This window comes from Poromitra crassiceps (genome assembly GCF_964638095.1).
Source record: "Poromitra crassiceps genome assembly, chromosome: 8".
In the NCBI taxonomy this organism is placed as follows: Eukaryota; Metazoa; Chordata; class Actinopteri; order Beryciformes; family Melamphaidae; genus Poromitra; species Poromitra crassiceps.
This window is the reverse complement of record NC_139629.1, coordinates 14,828,567-14,851,357: the sequence shown is the minus strand read 5'-3', so window position 1 is coordinate 14,851,357 and position 22,791 is coordinate 14,828,567. Positions and strand designations below refer to the sequence as shown.

The window sequence follows — 22,791 nt, the reverse complement described above, 5'->3', positions numbered from 1 at the left end:
AGAATACTTTTTATTTCAGCGTGTTCAGTAACGCACTCAACAACTCAGTAGTTTTGACTCAATTTGTCCACTAAGTTATCAATATAAAGTGATGTATATATCATTATCACTACCTGGGTGGTACACAGCAAATTTACTTTTCAGTCAATTTTGTCGAGTATTGCAATATATCGCAATAAATGGTAAATGGCCTGCATTTATATAGCGCTTTTATCCAAAGCGCTTTACAATCAGTAGATAGTCTACATTCACCCATTCATACACCGATGGCGGCAGGCTGCCACGCAGGGTGCCTGCACACCATCGGGAGCAAGGAGGGTTGGGTGTCTTGCCCAAGGACACGGCGACAGCAGCTGGGAGGGAGCGGGGATCGAACCGCCAACCCTTGCGTCATTGGCCGACCCGCTCTACCTCCTGAGCTAAAGCCACCCCTTCAATATGTATTGTATCGCAACGTATCATGATACAATCGTATCGTGACCCATGTATCGTGATATCGTATCGTATCGTGAGGTCCTTGCCAATACCCAGCCCTAGTGTGTGCGTAGTGAGGTGGCTCCAGTGTGGCCGGCTGGTGGCAGCTGGAGGCTCCGCAGCACTCGTCCTCTGTAATGTCCTCCTGGCTATGAGAGCGCCAAGAAGTCCATGAAGCCCAGCGCTCGGCTGTGCCAGCCAACTAGTGTCCATCTTGTTTATGAGGCCCATGAGGCGATGACGTTACAGAGTGTCTTAATGCATTTACTGTCCTTTACTGCCCTTCTCTTTGCCTCCATCGCCACCGCACCAAAACAATGTGTATGCAGTGGAAAGCCTTGAACACAATACCGCCCCCGTCTGGCAGAGTCGGGTCATTACACACGAGCCTGTTTACAACATCCTGGTGATAACGTGATCTCACGTTCTGTTTGGCTCTACATATCAGTCTGGGCTCTGAGCCGTCCACAGGGATTTTAGTGGGCGGGACTCGGGAGTACTTGCCTTGACAGACAACTCCTTCAGCCAATCGGCGTTGCCAAATCCAATCCCAATCCACGTGGCAGAATGACGAAAACTTATTTTCTGCCGAGACACTTGCTATTATTGAGTCCATTTCTGCACTAACTGCCGGTAAGGCTGTGTTCACTCTGTGTTTGATTGCTCGTTTCTTCGGGAGACGCCATTTTTGTTTTGCCAGCTTCAGGGAGCCACTGTGAGCAGCTCGGAAGCCAGACTAACCCACGATATTACCATGCTATCGCCATACTTTGCTTTCGATAACGATGGTATCACGATATACAGCGATTCTGCGATTTTAACATTGCGAGAAATGTCATGTGCGATACATTACGATATCTGTGTAACTGAAGAGGAAGAAATAGCCCTAAAAAGGCAAACAGCAGGAATGATGTATTTATTCACAGAATTACCATGAAACAATGTAGAACAAAGTGCAGCCTGCACGGTGCCTCTTTAACACACACTGCACGGTGCCTCTTTAACACACACGGCACGGTGCCTCTTTAACACACACGGCACGGTGCCTCTTTAACACACACTGCACGGTGCCTCTTTAACACACACTGCACGGTGCCTCTTTAACACACACGGCACGGTGCCTCTTTAACACACACGGCACGGTGCCTCTTTAACACACACTGCACGGTGCCTCTTTAACACACACTGCACGGTGCCTCTTTAACACACACTGCACGGTGCCTCTTTAACACACACGGCACGGTGCCTCTTTAACACACACTGCACGGTGCCTCTTTAACACACACTGCACGGTGCCTCTTTAACACACACTGCACGGTGCTTCTTTAACACACACTGCACGGTGCTTCTTTAACACACACTGCACGGTGCCTCTTTAACACACACTGCACGGTGCCTCTTTAACACACACACTGCACGGTGCCTCTTTAACACACACTGCACGGTGCCTCTTTAACACACACTGCACGGTGCCTCTTTAACACACACTGCACGGTGCCTCTTTAACACACACTGCACGATGCCTCTTTAACACACACTGCACGGTGCCTCTTTAACACACACTGCACGGTGCCTCTTTAACACACACTGCATGGGGACTCTTTAACACACACTGCATGGTGCCTCTTTAACACACACTGCATGGTGCCTCTTTAACACACACCGCACCATGCCTCTTTAACACACACTGCACGGTGCCTCTTTAACACACACTGCATGGTGCCTCTTTAACACACACACTGCACGGTGCCTCTTTAACACACACTGCACGGTGCCTCTTACACACACACTGCACGGTGCCTCTTTAACACACACCAGTGCCTCTTTAACACACACACTGCACGGTGCCTCTTTAACACACACTGCACGATGCCTCTTTAACACACACTGCACGGTGCCTCTTTAACACACACTGCACCGTGCCTCTTTAACACACACTGCACGGTGCCTCTTTAACACACACTGCACGATGCCTCTTTAACACACACACTGCACGGTGCCTCTTTAACACACACTCCACGGTGCCTCTTTAACACACACACTGCACGGTGCCTCTTTAACACACACAGCACGGTGCCTCTTTAACACACACTGACTGACACTTGTCCACGACTCCACGTGTGTGAAGTTTAACATGTTTATAGGAAGGATACAAAATAATTCCTCACTCAAATCTTTTCAATCTGTGCAAATTAAGTTTACATGAAAAAAAATCATGCAAAAAAAATACACATTTCAGGATCAAATGTCACGATATGGCATCACAAGACGGGTGCCAGTGTATCGATGATGTATCGCAAGAGGACGTATCACGATATATCGATATTTTGACATTTTGTCCCACACCTTAGTTTTGAGCCGGGCTATTTGAACAGTGGCATGACGGTAAACACGGAGCAGACGCTTTCTATGCCATGTTTGGTGGGAGTGGGTCTGTCTCTATCCGCCTACTGTGAAACGGGGGGGGGGGGTCTTTCCCTCTGGAAGAAACAGCTGCAGAAGTGTGAGCAGGGGGAGAAAACAGTACAGGGAGGCTGGTGTCATGGAGGCCAGCACGGTGTGTGGAGGGAGGCTGGTGTCATGGAGGCCAGCACGGTGTGTGGAGGGAGGCTGGTGTCATGGAGGCCAGCACGGTGTGTGGAGGGAGGCTGGTGTCATGGAGGCCAGCACGGTGTGTGGAGGGAGGCTGGTGTCATGGAGGCCAGCACGGTGTGTGGAGGGAGGCTGGTGTCATGGAGGCCAGCACGGTGTGTGGAGGGAGGCTGGTGTCATGGAGGCCAGCACGGTGTGTGGAGGGAGGCTGGTGTCATGGAGGCCAGCACGGTGTGTGGAGGGAGGCTGGTGTCATGGAGGCCAGCACGGTGTGTGGAGGGAGGCTGGTGTCATGGAGGCCAGCACGGTGTGTGGAGGGAGGCTGGTGTCATGGGGGTTTGGGGGGCTGATGGGGTTATTCCCATTTCCTACTTGTTAAAAGAGACACCTTAGAATGTGTCACAGCTTGGGGACAGCTGCCTGACTGACGTCCAGTGTAGGAAATTAAAAAATATTTTGGGGGCACCCTTTGCCCCCACTGTCTAAAAACTGGGGGCATTTACACAATTTGGGGGCACTTTAAAAAATAGCAATCAGTGCATAAAGTTGCTAAAGCATAATGTAAACAACAGCACTGTTTGTCTGAGTGTGTTCTTCATTGTGGTCTTCTGGCAGCCAGCTTGCAGCTGTTGAGTTTGTGTGTTACAGATGGAAATAAAATGAATTGAATGAAAATAAAGTGATAGAAAATATTGGGGGCAATTTCTGCCCCTGGATCATGTTTTTTAGGGGCATTCTGAGATCTCTTGGGGGCATTTTTGCCCTCGCCCCTGGCTAAATTCCTACACTGCTGAGTGACGTCACGCAACCGGAGCCGGGGGCACACACAGCAAGTCCAAACAATGAGCGCCGACATGAATTGTGTGAACAAACAAGTTGACACGGACGTGGTCTGAGCTTCACTTTTGAATCGGAATATTACAAAAGACCCCACTGATTCATAATTTCCTGGGTAACAAAAACACAGGTGCTAGTGGGACTTTTGATGTTAAAAAAAAAAAACAAGGTATTGGTGTGACTTGACAAAAGAAGGGTTAAGGGTTGTCAAGTGACCCTGGTCATCGTGGGTCTGAAAGTGGTATTTATTTACCTCCTCCAATTTCACCCCCCTCTCTTCTCTTGTTGCAGTGCGTTGCGGACGTGACAGTAGTGGATGTGTGGAGTGGAGTGGACTCTCTCTACAGACACAATGTTCTCAGCCCGCTGCCCACTGCTGCTGCTCTCCCTCCTCCTCCTGCTGCTGCTGCTTCTGCTGGTCCAGGTTCCTCTGAGCCAGTCCAGACCAGCCACAGAGGACACCGAGTCAGACACAGGTAACACCTTCTGCACCAACATGCCACTGTCATGGCAACTGCCTTGAAGCAGGATTTTGTGTGTGTGTGTGTGTGTGTGTGTGAGAGTACAGTACAGTACAGTACAGCTGGAGTCGGAAATGTACATACACTTTGGTTGAAGAAGTCATTCAAACTCATTTTTTAACCACTCCACAAATTTCATGTTAAAAACTATCGTCAAGAACGGGCGTCCGGGTAGTGTAGCGAGTATATTCCCTGCCTACCAACACGAGGGTTGCAGGTTCGTGCCCCTGTGTTACCTCCGGCTTGGTCGGTCGTCCATGCAGGCGTGGGAAGCCGGATTAGGGGTATGTGTCCTGGTCGCTGCACTAGCGCCTCCTCTGGTCGGTCGGGGTGCCTGTTCGGGGCGGAAGAAGGGAACTGGTGGGAATAGTTTGATCCTCCCACGTGCCACGTCCTGCCGGTGAAGCTCCCCGCTGTCGGGTGAAAAGAAGCGGCTGGCAACTGTGCATGTGTCAGAGGAAGCATGGTGCTAGTCAAGTCTACGGCGGCTCTCCCCAGATCAGCAGCGACCGGGGCAGCAGGGGGAATTTGGCCAAGTACAATTGGGGAGGGAAAAAATGGTGGAAAAATCAGAAAAAGAAAGAAAATATATATAGTTTATCTACAGATTCATGTATACCGTCATTCAATATATCACAATTCCAGTGGGCCAGAAGTTTACATAAACTAAATTGACCTGTGCCTTTAAACAGATTGGAACATTTCACAGGAAATGATGTCATGGCTTGAAAAGCTTTTGATAGGCTAATTGACATCATGTGAGAGTCAACTGGAGCTGTACCTGTGACGGGTTTGGGTTGAGATGTACATTTCTGACCCACTGGAACTCTAGTGCCATCTTTAAAAAGAACCAGTCCAGGCTGTTTTTTCTCTCAGGAAGCTGCGGTCTTTTAATGTTAGCAGGTCGCTCCTTCATGTTTTTTTTGACCAAAGTGTTTTAGCTAGTGTGTTATTTTATGCTGTTGTCTGTTGGGGGAGTGGCCTAAGATCCGGGGACAGAAACAGGGCCAATAAAGTGACCAGGAAGGCAGGATTCATTATTGGTCAGACCCCTAACTCTTTGGCATATATCCTAGAGAGCAAAGAATGTGCAGGAAGTGACCTGAAGAGCTCGGCTTGTCATGCCCAGATGCTGGACTCTACAGAGACATTTAGGAGGTCCTTCATACCTGCTGCAGTGAAATCTTTTAATGAACATCGTTGCCGTCGACCTGGTGTCCACATTGTTGATTTAGCGTGGTTGGTTGTGAATGTTAGCCTCCATGATGTGATGTTGTATGGGGGGGCTGTGCACTCCCATTAGTCTGTACTGCTTGGGACATGTACATGTGACTGTATAGTGTATTTCTATTGGCTGCTGTTTGTCCTCAGTTTCCCACCTGGGGGATTAATCAAGTTTATCATATCGTAATTGTGATGTGTCGTGGTTAAAAAAATTAGGTTCAGTTGAATGATCTATGGGTACCAGTATTTCCCCTACCATTCTACATGCCTGGCGCGCCCGCCAGGCCAACAGCGCCCCCCCCCCCCCCAGGTGTGTCCCTGCTCTCCCCAAAATTTCAATAAACCTTTATGGCATATTATTACAATACAACAATACTGGTGTTGACAGTGTTGACGGTAATAGAAGATGCCAAATCATTCAAAACAATAAGCATTTTGCTTTTAGGAGCGTCGTGCCAGCGTGTGGCACTGTTCCAAAACGTGTCAACGTGTGTCGTTGCCTGTGAAAAAAACGCACCTCCCATAAGCCAACTGTTTGCATCGCATCCCATAATAGTATGAGGATACTTCGGATGCCATTGCCAACAGAGATGCGAACAGGTTAGCTCAAAGTTTAGCGTCGCCAGCGAGGGCCCCCACCGTTGCGGGTTGGGGTACGTTTGGAAATCCCTCCAGGCCTGAAAAATGTTCTAGGAACTTCAGACTCCAGCATGTGCACTTTCTGCCTGTCCAATATAGCATTGAGCCTCTGTGGATGGACACAGTTCCAAGTCCTCGCTGGGGCTTGTGAGTGGTGTGTGGATACGTGTGTGGCTTTTCCTTTGTGAGGCTCTTTCATGTCTGGGCTGGGCTGTGGTCGTGGTGTTTTAGGCGCACCAAACCAAACCGCTCTGACTTTGAGGCACATGGCAGGCAGCGCTGGACTAGTGAGCAGCAGCTTGTTTTGAGTCGTACGACGCCGCCGCCGTTATATAAAAGCTTATAAAACTTTCCAACGAGCAGATTTGTGTAAATGGGAAAGTGACTTTGCTACGGTTTGGCTGTTTTGGGCCTTGGAAACATCTGAAACCGGTTAAAGGGATTCTTCATGGTGAAACCAGGGCTTGGTTTCTGCTCTGGATATCCTGTCCAGACACTCGGCGCACAGAAACAGACACACACAAAAAGCTTCCCTATTGCTTCCTGTCAGAGTGTGTGTGTTTTGGGTGTGTACTGTGCATGCGATGCACGTGCATGTACTGTATATGCCCCGAGTGTGTGTGTGTGTGTGCGTTTTGTGTGTGTTTGCGTTTTCGCTCCAGCCATCTGGATTCCAGCTGAGCGCAAGTGTATCATGTGATACTGTTGTTTTTGAGCCCGTAAATTCTTGTTTTTCTCTCCGTCAAGAACACATCAAATTTAACTTCTTTTGTTCCATAAACACAGCCTGCTTTCAATTTCCCACCTCGTCTGTTCTCGTCTTCCAAAATGAAGGTTTAGCTCTTTGAATTCAAACCACTTCACCCCCCCCCCAGCCTCTCTATAGTTAAAGTTCTCATTTTATGCTATTTGTAGCTGTTTAAAACATGTCTCATTGGTCTGTAAAACAAGTTTATGAATTCTGTTGCAAAAAAACAACAAAAAACAAACAAACTCAAAGCCAGCCTCTGTGGGACTTCTCTAAGCGCTCTGTCTCTCCCGTCATTACAGGAACAGCTCACCCTAAAATCCAAAATACATATATTCTAGGGCTGTGGCGATTCACTTATCTCCCGATTCGATACTATCACGATTCTTGGGTGCCGATTCGATTTATATTGCGATTCTTAAGTATTGCGATTCTACGATTATTGCGATTCGATATTACGATTTATTGCGATTTTTGTTTATTTTTTTCTTTTCTTTTTTCAGTTTGTTTGCTTTTTTACACTAGATTAGAACATGGGAAAAGTTGAATCATACACTAGAGACTGTATATTATATATCATGAGTAGGGCTGGGCGATATAGTTAAAAACAGGGGCGGACTGGGATCATAATTCAGGCCGGGCATTAGATACCAAGCAGGCCAGGCCGATATGGGCCAACGCGCGTGAAATTTGGGCCGTTTGAAGCCAGATTTGGGCCGTTTGAAGTCCAATTTTACAATGAGATGCACCCACTTTAACCCTGAAGTGTAATTATTACTTCAGACTAACTAATAAAGTAATAAAACCCCTAGTAAACCAGTAGGCGGCGCCTAGCCTGCTGTTCAGTGAGTGGCCTGACTGCAAGCACCGAGAAAAAAGAAAGAAAAAAAAATTAATTTGCGATTATCGATTCTGGAATAAAAGATCGATCCAAAAAATCGTGACATTAAAAATCGCGATACTTAGGTGAATCGATTTTTTCCCCCACCCCTAATATATTCCCTCTCACCTGTAGTGCTATTTATTTACTTATCCATCTATATCGTTTTGTGTTAGTTGCCCGAGTTTTGGAGATATCCGCCGCAGTGTTTCTGCCTTCTCTCCAATACAATGGAACTGGATGGCACTCGGCTTGTGGTGCTCAAAGTGACAAAGAAATACATTTGATAAACTCAACAGCAATGTCTCTTTCCAGAAATGATGACCCCGTTACTCGAGATAATCCACAGACCTCGTTATGAGCAGTTTCATGGAGGAACTATTTTCTTTTGACCGAACTACAGCCGCTAGCTGCTAGCTAGTTCCTACATGAGACTGCAAAAGAAAATAGTTCCTACATGAAACTGCTCACAACAAAGTCTGTGCATTATTTTGAGTAACCGGGTCACGATTTCTGGAAAGAGACAATGCTGTTGAGAAGAAAAATGCGGATTTTACACTGCAAGGAGTAGGGGGCGGGAATCGATACAGCATAGTATCGCGATATTTTGTGGGCAATATATCGTATTGTATCGAATGCCAAGTATCGTGATATTTTATTATACAACATGTCAAGTGCATCATGCAACATTTATGACAGGCTTTTATGACAGTGTTGGTCAGTCTATCTGCTTGACAATCCCATTTTGCTGCAATAAAACTGATTGAAGTGAGATGAACAGACTGGAAACTTTGTCAACATCTGTTTTATGTAATGCGATAAATTATCCTGTTACATAAAACAGATGTTGACAAAGATTTCTTCTTCGGGGGGGGACATAATTTGCAGTTGAAAAATGGTAATAAATCACAATATATCACAATACTCAATATAATCACAACACTAGCATCGCAATACGATCGTATCGTGATAATATCGTATCGTGGGGCATCTGGTGATTCCCACCCCTCGTAAGGAGAGAAGGCTGACAGGAGAGAGGTTGCGTTCATGTGTGGCTCTCAGGATATTTGCCTCTGTATTGACTGTCAGTACAGGGTGCAAAAGTTATGCCAAATCTCACCCACCTGTTTACTTAAAGGAACACTCCGCCCATTTTCAACCAGCTTTGTATCATTAGAACATCAGTAGTATATCAGAAAACTGTAAACGGTTTTGAAGTCTGTCATTTCATTTGACAGTTATTGAGTGTTAAAGTGTGGACCAGTGACATCACTGGTCCACACTAGCTCAAATTAATAACTCATTAACTCAAATCAACTCTCAATCTGTAAACGGTTTTGAAGTCATTCATCTAGTTTGACAGTTATTGAGAGTTGATTTGAGTTAATGAGTTATTAATTTGAGTTAGTGTGGACCAGTGATGTCACTGGTCCACACTTTAACACTCAATAACTGTCAAATTAAATGACAGACTTCAAAACAGTTTACAGTTTTCTGATATACTACTGATGTTCTAATGATACAAAGCTGGTTGAAAATGGGCAGAGTGTTCCTTTAACACATACCATCATTCATTTAGCATCAGTCCACTTCAACAGCAAGTCACACCAGCCAGTCAAACTAGTCTGAAAAGCATAGCTGTATTTCAGATGCTTAAATCGAGTGAAACTATTAAATAATCTACGGAAGCGTATTGCATTCACCTGAGAAATAAAAAATCACCCTGTTTTTCTGAATGAATGAGATAATTTTTCATGAAAAAAATAAATTCTGTCCTGTTTTTCTGAATTAACGAGATGCGTTTTAATGGGGCGTGGGGGGGAATTCTGGTGGGTTTTTCCAAATTAATTAGATAATTATCTCATTAATCTATATTATATATTATTATTATATATCAATTTGGCAATGTGGGCTCTGTTTGTTCTCTGTTCTCTGCTTAAATTTTTGTCCCACTGATGATATCAGTGATGTCATAAGGGGGCACACACACACACACACACACACACACACACACAAGGAGGCATTGTGACATCACTGATGACAAGACTGATGATGTCATCAGTGATGTCATAAGAGGGCACCCCCCCCCCCCCCCAGTGATGATGTAATCAGTGATGTCATAAGGGTACACACACACACCCATGCGCATGTAAACTTAAGGGCAATAACATTTTACGGCAGGCGAGGCCACGCAGCAGCTGAGCTGCGGGCGAATAGCAAGGAATCGAGAAAAGGCATCCTAGTTAACTAGATGCCTAGTTGTATCTCATTTGTAACATTTGTTATTTCTCAAGTGAATGCACTATGCTTACGTAAATATCAACATATTATCTTACCTTCGTGATTAAATGAAACATAAACTATTCCTTTAGTTCTTGTTTTTGTAGAGTGTCATACACCATTCAAATCCTTTCTTTATGTATTGTGTATACCTGTAGCAGGTGTGTATAGATGGTTTTCATGGAATTGTCAGTCCTGTCCTAGGAGTCCTCCTGGCAGTCCTGTCCTGTACTAGCAAACACTGCAACAGGAAGTGAGCTGGGGTTCAATTTAGCATGTTTATGTCAGGGATGCAAACGGTCACTTTCTTCATCCTAAAATAGGGGGACTTCTGAATGGTTTTAGACATAAAACTTTGATGTCTGCCCCGGTATCTGTCACCTTTTACCCATGACTTTGCATCCCTGTTATGTTGTCAAGTTAAAACCGTCTATACACAGAGTATGTATGCATATTAGATTAGATTAGATTAGCTATTATTGTCTCCCTTAGGAGGAATTTGTCTTGGGCACAATGTATGTATGTATGTATGATTGCGTGTATAATGTGGGTGTGTATTTGCATGGATATGCCTACATAATATATATATTTTTGTATGTTTCGGTCCGAAACATACAAAAATATATATATTATGTTTCGGACGAAATCTATAGAGATGGTGTATATATCTTGTATGGTTGTACCAATACCCCCCACCCCCCCACACACACACACACGTTTATATTGGGTTGTTTTTGTGCCCTTCTTCTATCCCAGCCGTCTTTGTTCCAAAATAGCTTAAAGTGAGCAGGACATAGCTGGAGGGATTGCTGTGTTGATGGGAGTGTTAAGCAGGCTGTTAATGGCCAGGGCAGATAGGGAGGAGGTCTCTGAAGTTCAGGAAGTGGATGGGGTGTAGCAGCACTGTGCTGTGGCAACAGCTTCTGTCTGCTGGAAAGCTGAGAGCCTCATTCACAGTGACCTCTCTCTCAATGAGCTGGGGTGAGAGGTCAGGGGTTAATCTGTAAACTGTTTTCATTGTCTGTCGGAAGCAGCCTCCCGGACTCCCGGTGAGAAGCCTTGTGTTGTGCGTTTCCTGTTTGCACGCATGCACGCACGCACGCACGCACACACGCACGCACGCAAGCGCGGGCACGCACACACACACACACACACACACACACACCAAAACCTAGTTGTTCTTGACCACTTTTGAACATCTAACTTCTTCTTCTTTTTTCAGCTGATACGGTTAAATCGTCTGAAGATGAAGAAGATGATGAGTCATCCTCAGAGGAAAACAAACTCTCAAATGAATTGTCAACCAGCAACGAAAAGCTCCAATGTAAGATTCACATTTCTGTACGATGGGCTGAAAGCAATGATTTATTTTCATTATCGATTGCTCTATTGATCATTTTCAAATCGGTTAGTCATTTGGTCTCTAAAATGTCTAAATGGTGAAAAATGTCCACCACTTATTGCCCCAAAGCCCAAGATGACTTCCTCAAATGTCTTCTTTTGTCCTGACCAACAGGTCACAACCCAAAGAGAATCACTTTACTGTCATAGAATAAAGAAACCAGAAAATATTCACTGGGACGAGATCATTTTTGATTTTTTTCTTCTTATAAATTAGTCTAAAGGATCAATCGATTATTAAACAAAAAAGTTGCAGATACATTTTTTGCCGATCGACTAATCAATTGATCGACTAATCATTGTATCCAGTAATACACTATTTTCTACTTTCTCTCACTGTTCCTCTGCTTGAATTTAGAGCTGCAACGATTAATCGATTATTAGATCGACAGAAAATTAATGGACAACTATTTTGATAATCGATTAATCGGTTTGAGTACAATTTTAAGAGAAAAGGTCTAAATTCTCTGATTCCAGCTTCTTAAATGTGAATATTTTCTGGTTTCTTTACTCCTGTATGACAGTAAACTGATATTATCTTTGAGTTGTGGACAAAACAAGACGTTTGAGAGCATCATCTTGGGCTTTGGGAAACACTGGTCATTTGCTACCATTTTCTGACATTTTATAGATCAAACAACTAATTGATTAATCGAGAAAATAATCGACAGATTAATCGATTATGAAAATAATCGTTAGTTGCAGCCCTACTTGAATTTACAATGCTTTTATAATCACAACTTGAATGAGCGTAAACACAACTGATTGTAATGATACATTTGTCTTCGTCTGTCTCTTTGGGTTTCTCCTTTTCCCTCCTCAGCCTTGGCCCCTCAGTGGGTAATGCCAGAGAAGATGGAGAAGCAGCTCCACGCCGTTCCCGCTAGCAAGACGGTGAAGTTCCGATGCCCAGCAACCGGGAAGCCCGTCCCTTCCCTGCGCTGGTACAAGAACGGCCGAGAGTTCAGGAAAGACCAGCGGATCGGAGGATTCAAGGTGCCTTTCTGTTTTAGAAAGTAATCAAGAGAAAACAAGAGATTCATATCAAAGAAAAACACTTTCACATTCCCTGTCTTAAATAACAACCATGTAGAATTTTGCAGCATGCCTTGACCCTTAAGAGTAGGACACCACAACTGATTTCAACAACCAGTGTGTCTGTGTGTGTGTGTGTGTGTGTGTGTGTGTGTGTGTGTGTGTGTGTGTGTGTGTGTGTGTGTGTGTGTGTGTGTGTCTCTCTCTCTCTCTCTCTCTCTCTCTCCTCTCTCTCTCTACTTTTTAGATCAGAGACCACTTGTGGACTCTAATAATGGAGTCGGTGGTTCCATCCGATGAAGGTAACTACACTTGTGTGGTGGAGAACGAATATGGCAGTCTCAAACACACCTACCTGCTGGATGTAGTCGGTAAGTGCGCTTATCAATGCATTTTAAAAGGGTCCGTGTACATTGTGTTCATACATGTTGCAGCTTAGCTCTTTTAAATTGAGTTGTTTTATTTGATTCTTATTTGATTTGATTTGGTTTTAGAACGTTCCCCCCACAGACCAATCCTCCAGGCAGGTCTCCCAGCCAATCGAACTGCTACTGTTGGCAGTAACGTGGAGTTTGTGTGTCGAGTATTCAGTGACCCCCAACCGCACATCCAGTGGCTTAAACATATCACTGTCAATGGCACCAGAGTGGGACCAGACGGGCTTCCTTATGTCCGTGTTCTGAAGGTATGTACATGTATCATTTGCTTGTAATAGCTTTTATTTGTAGCAAACATTATTGTTTTTATGTTACATAAAAACAATAATGTAGTGCCTGTGTGCATGAAAGCATTTCAGCCTTAATTTGTTCCTAAATTGATTTGATATTCTTTGAATGTCTTTCTAAATCGGTCTGATTTTCATAGCAATTACTATATTGTTACAAAATTAATTAGTGTATATGGTATTGTTATTATGTATCATGTGAACGAAGATTTCCGATCAAAATAGACAGGTAATGTTGTTACATAGACAGGTAATGTTACGTTGTTACATAGACAGGTAATGTCACATTGGTTTTGAGCAACAATTCAATTCCTCAGACTGCAGGTTTGAACACAACAGACAAGGAAATGGAGGTTCTGACCTTGAAGAACGTAACTGCGGATGATGCAGGAGTGTACACCTGCCTAGCAGGAAACTCTATTGGAGTCTCCCACCATTCAGCATGGCTCAATGTAGTTCAAGGTATATGGTGAAATAATGCAGAAGATGTCATAAAGTAAACAACGTCAATATAATATAATGCTTCCTGCTACTAAAAAGTATCTCGTCCCCCTCGCAGAACTGCCTCCGTCCCCGGTACCTTCTCAGACCTACTTGGAGATCTTCATCTATTGCTTTGGCTTTTTCATCATCGTCATCCTCGCTGCCATAGCAATCATCTGTCGGCTCTGCTGCTCTCCAAAGAAGAGTGACTTCAACAGCCAGCTGGCTGTCCAAAAACTAGCCAAGAGTATCCCTCTCAGGAGACAGGTAACATGTCTCTATCTGTCCCTGTCTCTGTCCCCCCCCATCTGAGTTAGCATTGATGCTGTAAAGCAGGGATACTCAACTTGCTTTGCCCGGGGGCCACTTTCGTGAAATGATAGAAGGCCAGGGGCCAGTTAATAAACAATCAATATACATTTTTCTGTAGCGGATTGTAGGTTTTTGGGGTGTCAGCCGGAGTTTAGTCTGACAATGTTGTGCACACCGGATAGTTAGTAAGTACATACATAAGTGCCTGGGTAGCGAGCATATTTGACAATTTAGCAGCTAAATCATAGATTATTGAAAGATATTCCATATTCCAGACTGAAATGCTATAACAGAAGTGGAGTATAGGCCAGAATCACATGAACATTTGGACACTTATTCAGCGGGTATCTTGCATGTTGCGTTCAGGTGCACTGTAATTTTTTTTTTTTTTTTTTTCCATCGCGGGCCACACATGTGCCACACACGCATGTGGCCCGCGGGTCGCAAGTTGAGTATCACTGCTGTAAAGACCCACACAACGTACGAACATGATCTTGTCTGCCTGTGTAGGTGTCCGTTGAGTCCTCGGCCTCCCTGCATTCGGGGATGTGTTTGATGCGTCAGTCCCGTCTCTCCAGCGCAGCCACCACCATCCTGGCAGGGGTGTCCGAGTACGAGCTTCCCCATGACCCTCTCTGGGAGCTGCCGCATGACAGGTACTACAGCCCATAAGCATTTAGAACCGTATCAAGATGGACGCCACGTCAGGTCCCCTTTAGTGAGGCCGCAGCATGTTAGATCGCCGCTCTGGCGGCGGGTACCAGTATAGGTCAAAACTCCGCCATGTTAGTGGATGGGAAAATGAGCCAAACTAAATAATCAAAGTACACGTCAGATCATTTTTTTCCAATGGTGGTTTCTATCATTTTAGATAGTTCTTATCACGCTATTGCCTGTCCAAGTGCTCATTTTCTGATCAGTTTGTTTTTAAGAAGTTATTTGACGACATAAAGAGGGATGATTGACAGCTGTGGCAGCCAGTCTCAAGCCGTCACTGGCTGGACAGGCTGGTCGCATTATAGATCTAGTTTACATAGACCAGACGCTTCTTGAGACGCTGCTTGATGTGTGATCGGACCGCAATAAAAAGGACATTGTTTTGAGAAAGGTGCGCGAGGAAGTAACGTTGGTTGGTGACTGAAGTGGTAAATTCAGGAAATGTGTTTTATTACTCCAGCTAACGGCTGTAACGGTTGCAAGCTAACCGCTTGTTCAAGCTAACTGCCTGCTCATCATAGTAATGTAGGCTAGCTGGCACAAGCGCTAGCCTTTCACGGTCGGCATAACATTACGACCGTAACGTTATGACTGACCTCATAGTGGGAATCTACATGGTTACTTTTGGGGAGACAAAGATTATTAGAACTTAAAGTGCCATATATTTACAGAGCTAGAGAGGATTGACTGTATATAAATACACAACGCACTGTGTGCAAATCTAGAACCAGCAGCTCTACATGAAAAAAGTTCAGAGGGGCGGGGACCTCACACAGGTTCACGGAGCTACTGTGCAGAATCGGGTTCACTAAATCTGGTGGATTTTGGCTTCACAAGAGGATACTGGGAGGAGATAGAGATGCAGCCTCCATATTTCTTTTAGCTCAGTGTTTAGAACAGTGGCTTTCAGTCACATGACCCTCTCTGGGAGCTGCTGTGTGACAGGTACTACAGCCCATAAGCATTTAGAACAGTGGCTTTCAGTCACATGACCCTCTCTGGGAGCTGCTGTGTGACAGGTACTACAGCCCATAAGCATTTAGAACAGTGGCTTTCAGTCACATGACCCTCTCTGGGAGCTGCTGTGTGACAGGTACTACAGCCCATAAGCATTTAGAACAGTGGCTTTCAGTCACATGACCCATGGTCCATGGTCAGCTGCTGTGGTGTTTGACTGGAATGAATATCTGCGGAACCTGCACGGACCACAGCGGAAAACCACTGATCTACAGTATTCATAGCTTTCTGTTGACATCACACAACTGTTGCAGCGCCATTTTGAGGACCAATTTGAAACAACAATATTCCCTCTATATGCTGCGCCATTGGAAATAGAGTGGGACACGATACTGTTAAACAAACGTTGATATCTCAAAATCTAGACATCACAACGCAAATGTATATTGACATTGTGAGTGAGAGCAGAAATAGCTGACGGGTTTGATGTATAATACATGTATCTAGTGTTGAAGTTGTGTGAACTTAAAAAAATAAAATGAATTTAGTAAAAGGTGCAGCCTGTAAAGTCTGGCAGAGTGAATTGTGACATCACGCACTGTCTCGAGGCTAGCTCCATGGATGCTATTATAAAGGTTGAGACAAGTATAAAACTTAAACTGCGATTTCTCAAAAGTACAAAGGTTATCAAAAAAAATGAATAAGAGTAATATAGTACTAAAAGTGGTGACCCGTTTAAAGTTTGAATGGAGTTTGTAGTACAAAGTAGGAAAGAGTGGTTAGAGTTCAAAGAGGATATGGTTGGAAACAGTCCTCTCATAGACTTACATTGTAAAAAAAAAAAAAAAAGTACTAAAAAGTTGTCTCAAGATGGCGAACAATGAAAACATCACATGAGTGAGATCCATGAATATTGGTACCACGCAGTCAAGGAAAAGCTCTGTACTGGCAATCACACGTGTGTAATGCTTTGAAATGAATTGTAAAATAGCAACGTTTTTGGACCAACGTTGCTATGTTACAATTTCGACTCCGAAATTGTAAAACGGTAACGTACGTTTCTACAGCGGTGGCCGTGGTTACGGAGATTTTCCGTTTCTAACCCCTCCCCCTACCCTAACCCTAACCCTAAAATCTCAGAACGTTACCATTTTACAATTTTGGAGCCGAAATTGTAACAAAGCAACGTTGGTCCAAAACGTTGCTATTTTACAATTTTCTGTGAGACTGTGTTGGCCTAACGGGTTGTACTGTGTGTTCCTCAGGCTAACGTGTTGTACTGTGTGTTCCTCAGGCTAACGTGTTGTACTGTGTGTTCCTCAGGCTAACGTGTTGTACTGTGTGTTCCTCAGGCTCACCTTGGGGAAGCCTCTTGGAGAGGGCTGTTTTGGTCAGGTGGTGCTGGCCGAGGCTGTAGGCATTGACAAAAATAAGCCCACACGACTCAGCAAGGTGGCTGTCAAGATGCTCAAAGGTGAGAGGCACATACCATAATAACCTAAGTGACACACAGCAACACCAGTCTCTCACATACTATAAATGTGTACACCTGTAGATATAGGTGTTTGTATGAATCGGAGAGAAATCATTTGATTGTTTGAACGAACATGAACCTATGTCAAATGTTCCCATTGTGCAGCGGATGCCACTGAGAAGGACCTGTCCGACCTGATTTCTGAAATGGAAATGATGAAGATGATCGGCAAACACAAGAACATTATCAACCTGCTGGGAGCCTGCACACAAGACGGTAAGTGTGTGGATGCTGTGTTATAGGAGTGACTGGTGTGTTATAGGAGTGACTGGGGTGTTATAGGAGTGACTGGTGTGTTATAGGAGTGACTGGTGTGTTATAGGAGTTATAGGAGTGACTGGTGTATTATAGGAGTGACTGGTGTGTTATAAGAGTGACTGGTGTGTTATAGGAGTGACTGGTGTGTTATAGGAGTGACTGGGGTGTTATAGGAGTGACTGGGGTGTTATAGGAGTGACTTGGGTGTTATAGGAGTGACTGGGGTGTTATAGGAGTGACTGGGGTGTTATAGGAGTGACTGGTGTGTTATAGGAGTGACTGGTGTGTTATAGGAGTTATAGGAGTGACTGGTGTATTATAGGAGTGACTGGTGTGTTATAAGAGTGACTGGTGTGTTATAGGAGTGACTGGTGTGTTATAGGAGTGACTGGGGTGTTATAGGAGTGACTGGGGTGTTATAGGAGTGACTGGGGTGTTATAGGAGTGACTGGTGTGTTATAGGAGTGACTGGGGTGTTATAGGAGTGACTGGGGTGTTATAGGAGTGACTGGTGTGTTATAGGAGTGACTGGGGTGTTATAGGAGTGACTGGGGTGTTATAGGAGTGACTGGTGTGTTATAGGAGTGACTGGGGTGTTATAGGAGTGACTGGTGTGTTATAGGAGTGACTGGGCTGTTATAGGAGTGACTGGGGTGTTATAGGAGTGACTGGTGTGTTATAGGAGTGGATGCTGTGTTATAGGAATGACTGGTGTGTTATAGGAGTGACTGGTGTGTTATAGGAGTGACTGGGGTGTTATAGGAGTGACTGGGGTGTTATAGGAGTGACTGGTGTGTTATAGGAGTGACTGGTGTGTTATAGGAGTGACTGGTGTGTTATGTGTGGGTGACTTGTGTGTCCTATGCTGAAGCTAAGTGTGTCTCTCTGGTCCAGGCCCTCTGTATGTGCTGGTGGAATATGCCTCACAGGGTAATCTGAGGGAGTACCTCCGCGCTCGCCGACCACTTGGGCTGGAGTACTGGAGCGGCCCGCTGCAGGCTCCCCTGGGTAATGTGGAGATCAGGGAGCTGGTTTCTGCTGCGTACCAGGTCGCTCGAGGAATGGCCTATCTGGCTTCAAAGAAGGTCAGTGGGCTTTTACATGTAGGTGTTCAACCCATTGATACCTGATGCAGCATTTGTGTGTGTATCCCTTTAAGACCGCAAACCGCATTAACGCGGTTCGTGGTCTTGGTAAATGGTAAATGGCCTGCATTTATATAGCGCTTTTATCCAAAGCGCTTTACAATCAGTAGATAGTCTACATTCACCCATTCATACACCAATGGCGGCAGGCTACCACGCAGGGTGCCTACACACCATCGGGAGCAAGGAGGGTTAAGTGTCTTGCCCAGGGACACAGCGACAGCAGCTGGGAGGGAGCGGGGATCGAACCGCCAACCCTTGCGTCATTGGCCGACCCGCTCTACCACCTGAGCTAAAGCCGCCCCAATCCTTTTAAGTGGTCTTAAAAGGACACGCACACAAATGAGGGATATACATGCAAATGCTGCATCAGGTATCAATGGGTTAAAGGAATACGCAGGTTTTGGGAGATTGTCCCATTGGTCAACTTGATAAGAACTTAGATAAGAACACAGACACCCAAATCAGCCATGTGCCCCTGATAGATCATTGGCTCTGGTGCTTCATGCATTACATCAAAGTAGGTTATTAGCCTTACCTCAACATATGGGAAAAAATAGAATACTAAAAGTAAATGACACGCCATCTTAAATGAAATGTGGACATGTATTGTGGTGGAGATAAAATGTATACAAAATGTGATCTAAAAATAACCTGCTGTTTTGAAGTAGCAGTGAATATTTTCTGTTTTCAGAGTGTACAGCTAAAGATCACTCTAAAATAGAAATTATATATAAAAAAAATAAATCTGATAATATCAGCCATATTCAATTAATGTCATTAAAAAAAAATAGATAATGTTAGTGACCTACTATCTCTCAACATAGTGTATGCTAAAGTGTTACCATGGGCACACGGGGACAAGTGGATGACTTTGGTGTCTGTTTGTATCACTTAATGGGTTCACCAACAGGCCAATCTCCCCCAAAACACAGTGCTTTCAGATCTCTAACTCATTTCTATTTTTACTCTGCTAATGACTCACATATGGCTGCTATGAAGCCCCTCCTGTCCGTGTTGCCGTGTATTTGTATTCACATATGGCTGCTGCTATGAAACCCCCTCCTGTCCGTCTGTGTTGCAGTGTATTCACAGAGACCTGGCAGCCAGGAACGTACTGGTCACAGAAGATAATGTCATGAAGATAGCTGATTTTGGCCTGGCCAGAGACATCCACCACATTGACTACTACAAGAAGACCACTAATGTAAGCACGATGGAGAGATAGAGAGATCAAGTGTATCAGCTTCGGGGTGAAGTGAGATGTTTTGGGCAGAAGCTTGGTGGTTGACTTGTTGAATGTTCTTCCAGGGCCGTTTGCCAGTGAAGTGGATGGCACCCGAGGCATTGTTTGACCGCATCTACACACATCAAAGTGACGTGTGAGTCGTACTCGCCGAGCTCATCATGAACAATGTTGTCATTTAGATGCAAGGTGGTGTGTCTTTGTTAGAAAGGGGTGTGTTTTTCGAATAACTTGTTTGTGTGCGTTGCAGGTGGTCGTTTGGGGTGCTGTTGTGGGAGATCTTCACCCTAGGGGGCTCTCCTTACCCCGGCGTTCCTGTGGAGGAGCTCTTCAAGCTGCTAAAGGAGGGACACCGCATGGAAAGACCCTCCGCCTGCACTCAAGAGCTGTGAGTAGTACTACACACAAATGTCGCTTTTAAATGAATGAAGAGCGGTCGTTTTGACATTTGGATTATACGTTCTTGCAGCCAAGAATACAAAAAAGAGAAAAAAATAGTTAATTTTCCAGACTGTTAATTTCTTATGAAGTTTCCTGGAAAGAACCATGACATTATTTAGCCGTTTTATAGAAAATGTTGGTTAGAAAATTTAAGCATCTGGTCGCAAAATCCTGGACAGACAATTGCAGAACTATAAACTATTCATTGAAAAATAATAGGCAGATGTCAATTTGGTAAACCAAGTCATATTCATATAATTATATCGTTTTTTTGTTGAAAATTGTTCCTCAAATTTTTATTTTTCTATATAACTACTACATAATTTCATGGTTCTATCTTGGAAATGCCAGAAGAAATTTGATGTACTTACCAACTACCATTCCCCTATAATTAGAACATAATGCCATAGTTCCCTCCATACAAAATGAACAGTTCCTTTCTAGGAAAGTATGAGGAAATTGCATTGTTTTAACTTCTTGTAAATTAAATAAATAAAAATTCATCAATATGCTGGGGGCCCCCTGGAAGCCCTGGGGGCCCCCTGGTGGACCCCACGCTGAGAAGCACTGGTCACATGCTGTGCTGTGTTTTACCAGGTACCTGATGATGAGAGACTGCTGGCACGCCGTCCCATCTCGCCGACCCACCTTCCAACAGCTGGTCGAAGACTTAGACCGCACTCTTTCTCTCATGGCCAACCAGGTAACGTGTTGTTCTCGAGGAACATGCGTCAACATTTCAGTCAAATGTTAATGTTAATGTTAAACCTCCCGGTTCTCTCTCCACTCTCCAGGAGTACCTGGACCTGTCCGTCCCTCTGGTGCAGTACTCTCCGCTGGGCTCGGACACCTACAGCTCCTCCGCCTCGGCCCGTTCCTGCAGTTCCACGTAAGGCTGTCCCGGGACCTTCCCTTTCCTCGGCCACCTTTTCCCCAGTTTCCTCTTCCTCTCGGCCCCAGACGAAGCCGAGCAGAGGACGGGCGGACAGACAGACGAGTGGAGAAACAAGCTGTATGTAGCTTTATAGCAGCCTTAAGGGCCGGGGGGCAGTGATGCGAAGAGCAGCTGTCGCAGGCCGGACTGTCCGTCTCCCAGCAAGCCCTCAGGGAGCAGCTTGCACACTTCTGCCCAGACCATCTCTATTAGTAAGGGTGGAAAGACTGAGCTTAGTGAATGATACAACATATAGTTTGGCGACTGTAATGTACGGCCCAATGTGTTCATAATGTACAGCTTGATGTGTTCATAATGTACGGTCCAATGCATTTATAATGTACGGCCCAATGCGTTTATAATGTACGGTCCAATGCATTTATAATGTACGGCCCAATGCGTTTGTGCTCTGCTCATTCCCATGAATGATGTTCTGATTGTGAATATTGTAAATGATGTATTTTGTTTTTGTAATGTTGCCAAAGATAATGGCTGGGTTTCCCAAAAGCTTCTTTGCGCTAAGAAGCTAATTCAACCCTTCTTAAGGCCCCCTTAAGAAGCAAACGCGTTTCCCAATTGCTTCTTTACGAAGGCATGCGTTTCCCAAAAGCTTCTTAGCGCTAAGAAGCTTCTTTGACCCTTCTTAAGGCTCCCGTAAGAAGCCAACGAAGCCAACGCGTTTCCCGATTGCTTCTTAGCCTAAAATTATCTTCCAATTATCCTCCGTTAAGAAGGCTGCGTTTCCCAAAAGCTTCTTAGCGCTAAGATGATCTTTCGTTAAGAAGGTTTTGTAAGAAGGGTCTGGAGCCTTCTTAACACCTTCTTAATGACAAAACACTGGCAGATCCAGCCGCGTCAGGCAAAAGGAGATACTTGTGTCCACTGTTCCTCTTGTGTTTTTCCCTTTTTCCTTTCTTTCATGTACCCTTTAGTGTTTAAAATTAGGGAACACTTGAAAATCTCCCCTGTATGTATGGTTACTTGTGTTTTAAATGTTTTACCGTAGGCTATATTCCTCTAATCAGAATGGATTCCTTTTATAATGTTGTGGATTTATATAGCACCTTTCACAGAACCCAAGGTCGCTTAAATTCTGTAGTGTTTCTCTGTTTTGTTGTATGCTGTGTATATAAAGCAATTTGAACTGCAGTCCATGTCTGAAATAAATAATGTTTAATAAAGTTTAACATGACCATGATTAGGTGTTAACAGTGTTTCTCAACCACTGAGTCGTGGCCCACTGCTGGGCTCAGAGTGCCATCAAGTGAGCCGCTCCAGTTAAGATGCTTCTTAAGAGCCTTCTATTTTTTTTATTTTTCTCGACTGTTAAGAAGGCGTTTGGGAAACACTTCTTTGGAGCCTTCTTAACTCCTTAAGAAGCTTCTTAACTCCTTAAGAAGCTTCTTAAC

The 22,791-nt window shown here is 44.5% G+C and overlaps 1 protein-coding gene across 1 annotated transcript in view; it reads left to right on the top strand.

The window, feature by feature from the left end:
- LOC310781681 (fibroblast growth factor receptor 1-A-like) overlaps positions 1-21,353 on the top strand; it is a 27,242-nt gene extending 5,889 nt beyond the window's left edge. Inside the window, exons 2-17 of the mRNA XM_083642272.1 lie at positions 4,195-4,379; positions 11,418-11,519; positions 12,420-12,592; positions 12,879-13,002; positions 13,126-13,316; positions 13,673-13,817; positions 13,915-14,105; positions 14,661-14,806; positions 17,177-17,298; positions 17,464-17,574; positions 18,511-18,701; positions 19,846-19,968; positions 20,073-20,143; positions 20,258-20,395; positions 21,046-21,151; positions 21,243-21,353. Coding sequence (XP_083498398.1) covers positions 4,220-4,379; positions 11,418-11,519; positions 12,420-12,592; positions 12,879-13,002; positions 13,126-13,316; positions 13,673-13,817; positions 13,915-14,105; positions 14,661-14,806; positions 17,177-17,298; positions 17,464-17,574; positions 18,511-18,701; positions 19,846-19,968; positions 20,073-20,143; positions 20,258-20,395; positions 21,046-21,151; positions 21,243-21,341 — 2,193 coding nt within the window. The 5' untranslated portion in view covers positions 4,195-4,219 and the 3' untranslated portion in view covers positions 21,342-21,353. The remainder of the gene's footprint in view (positions 1-4,194; positions 4,380-11,417; positions 11,520-12,419; positions 12,593-12,878; positions 13,003-13,125; positions 13,317-13,672; positions 13,818-13,914; positions 14,106-14,660; positions 14,807-17,176; positions 17,299-17,463; positions 17,575-18,510; positions 18,702-19,845; positions 19,969-20,072; positions 20,144-20,257; positions 20,396-21,045; positions 21,152-21,242) is intronic.
- Positions 21,354-22,791: the final 1,438 nt, after the last annotated feature.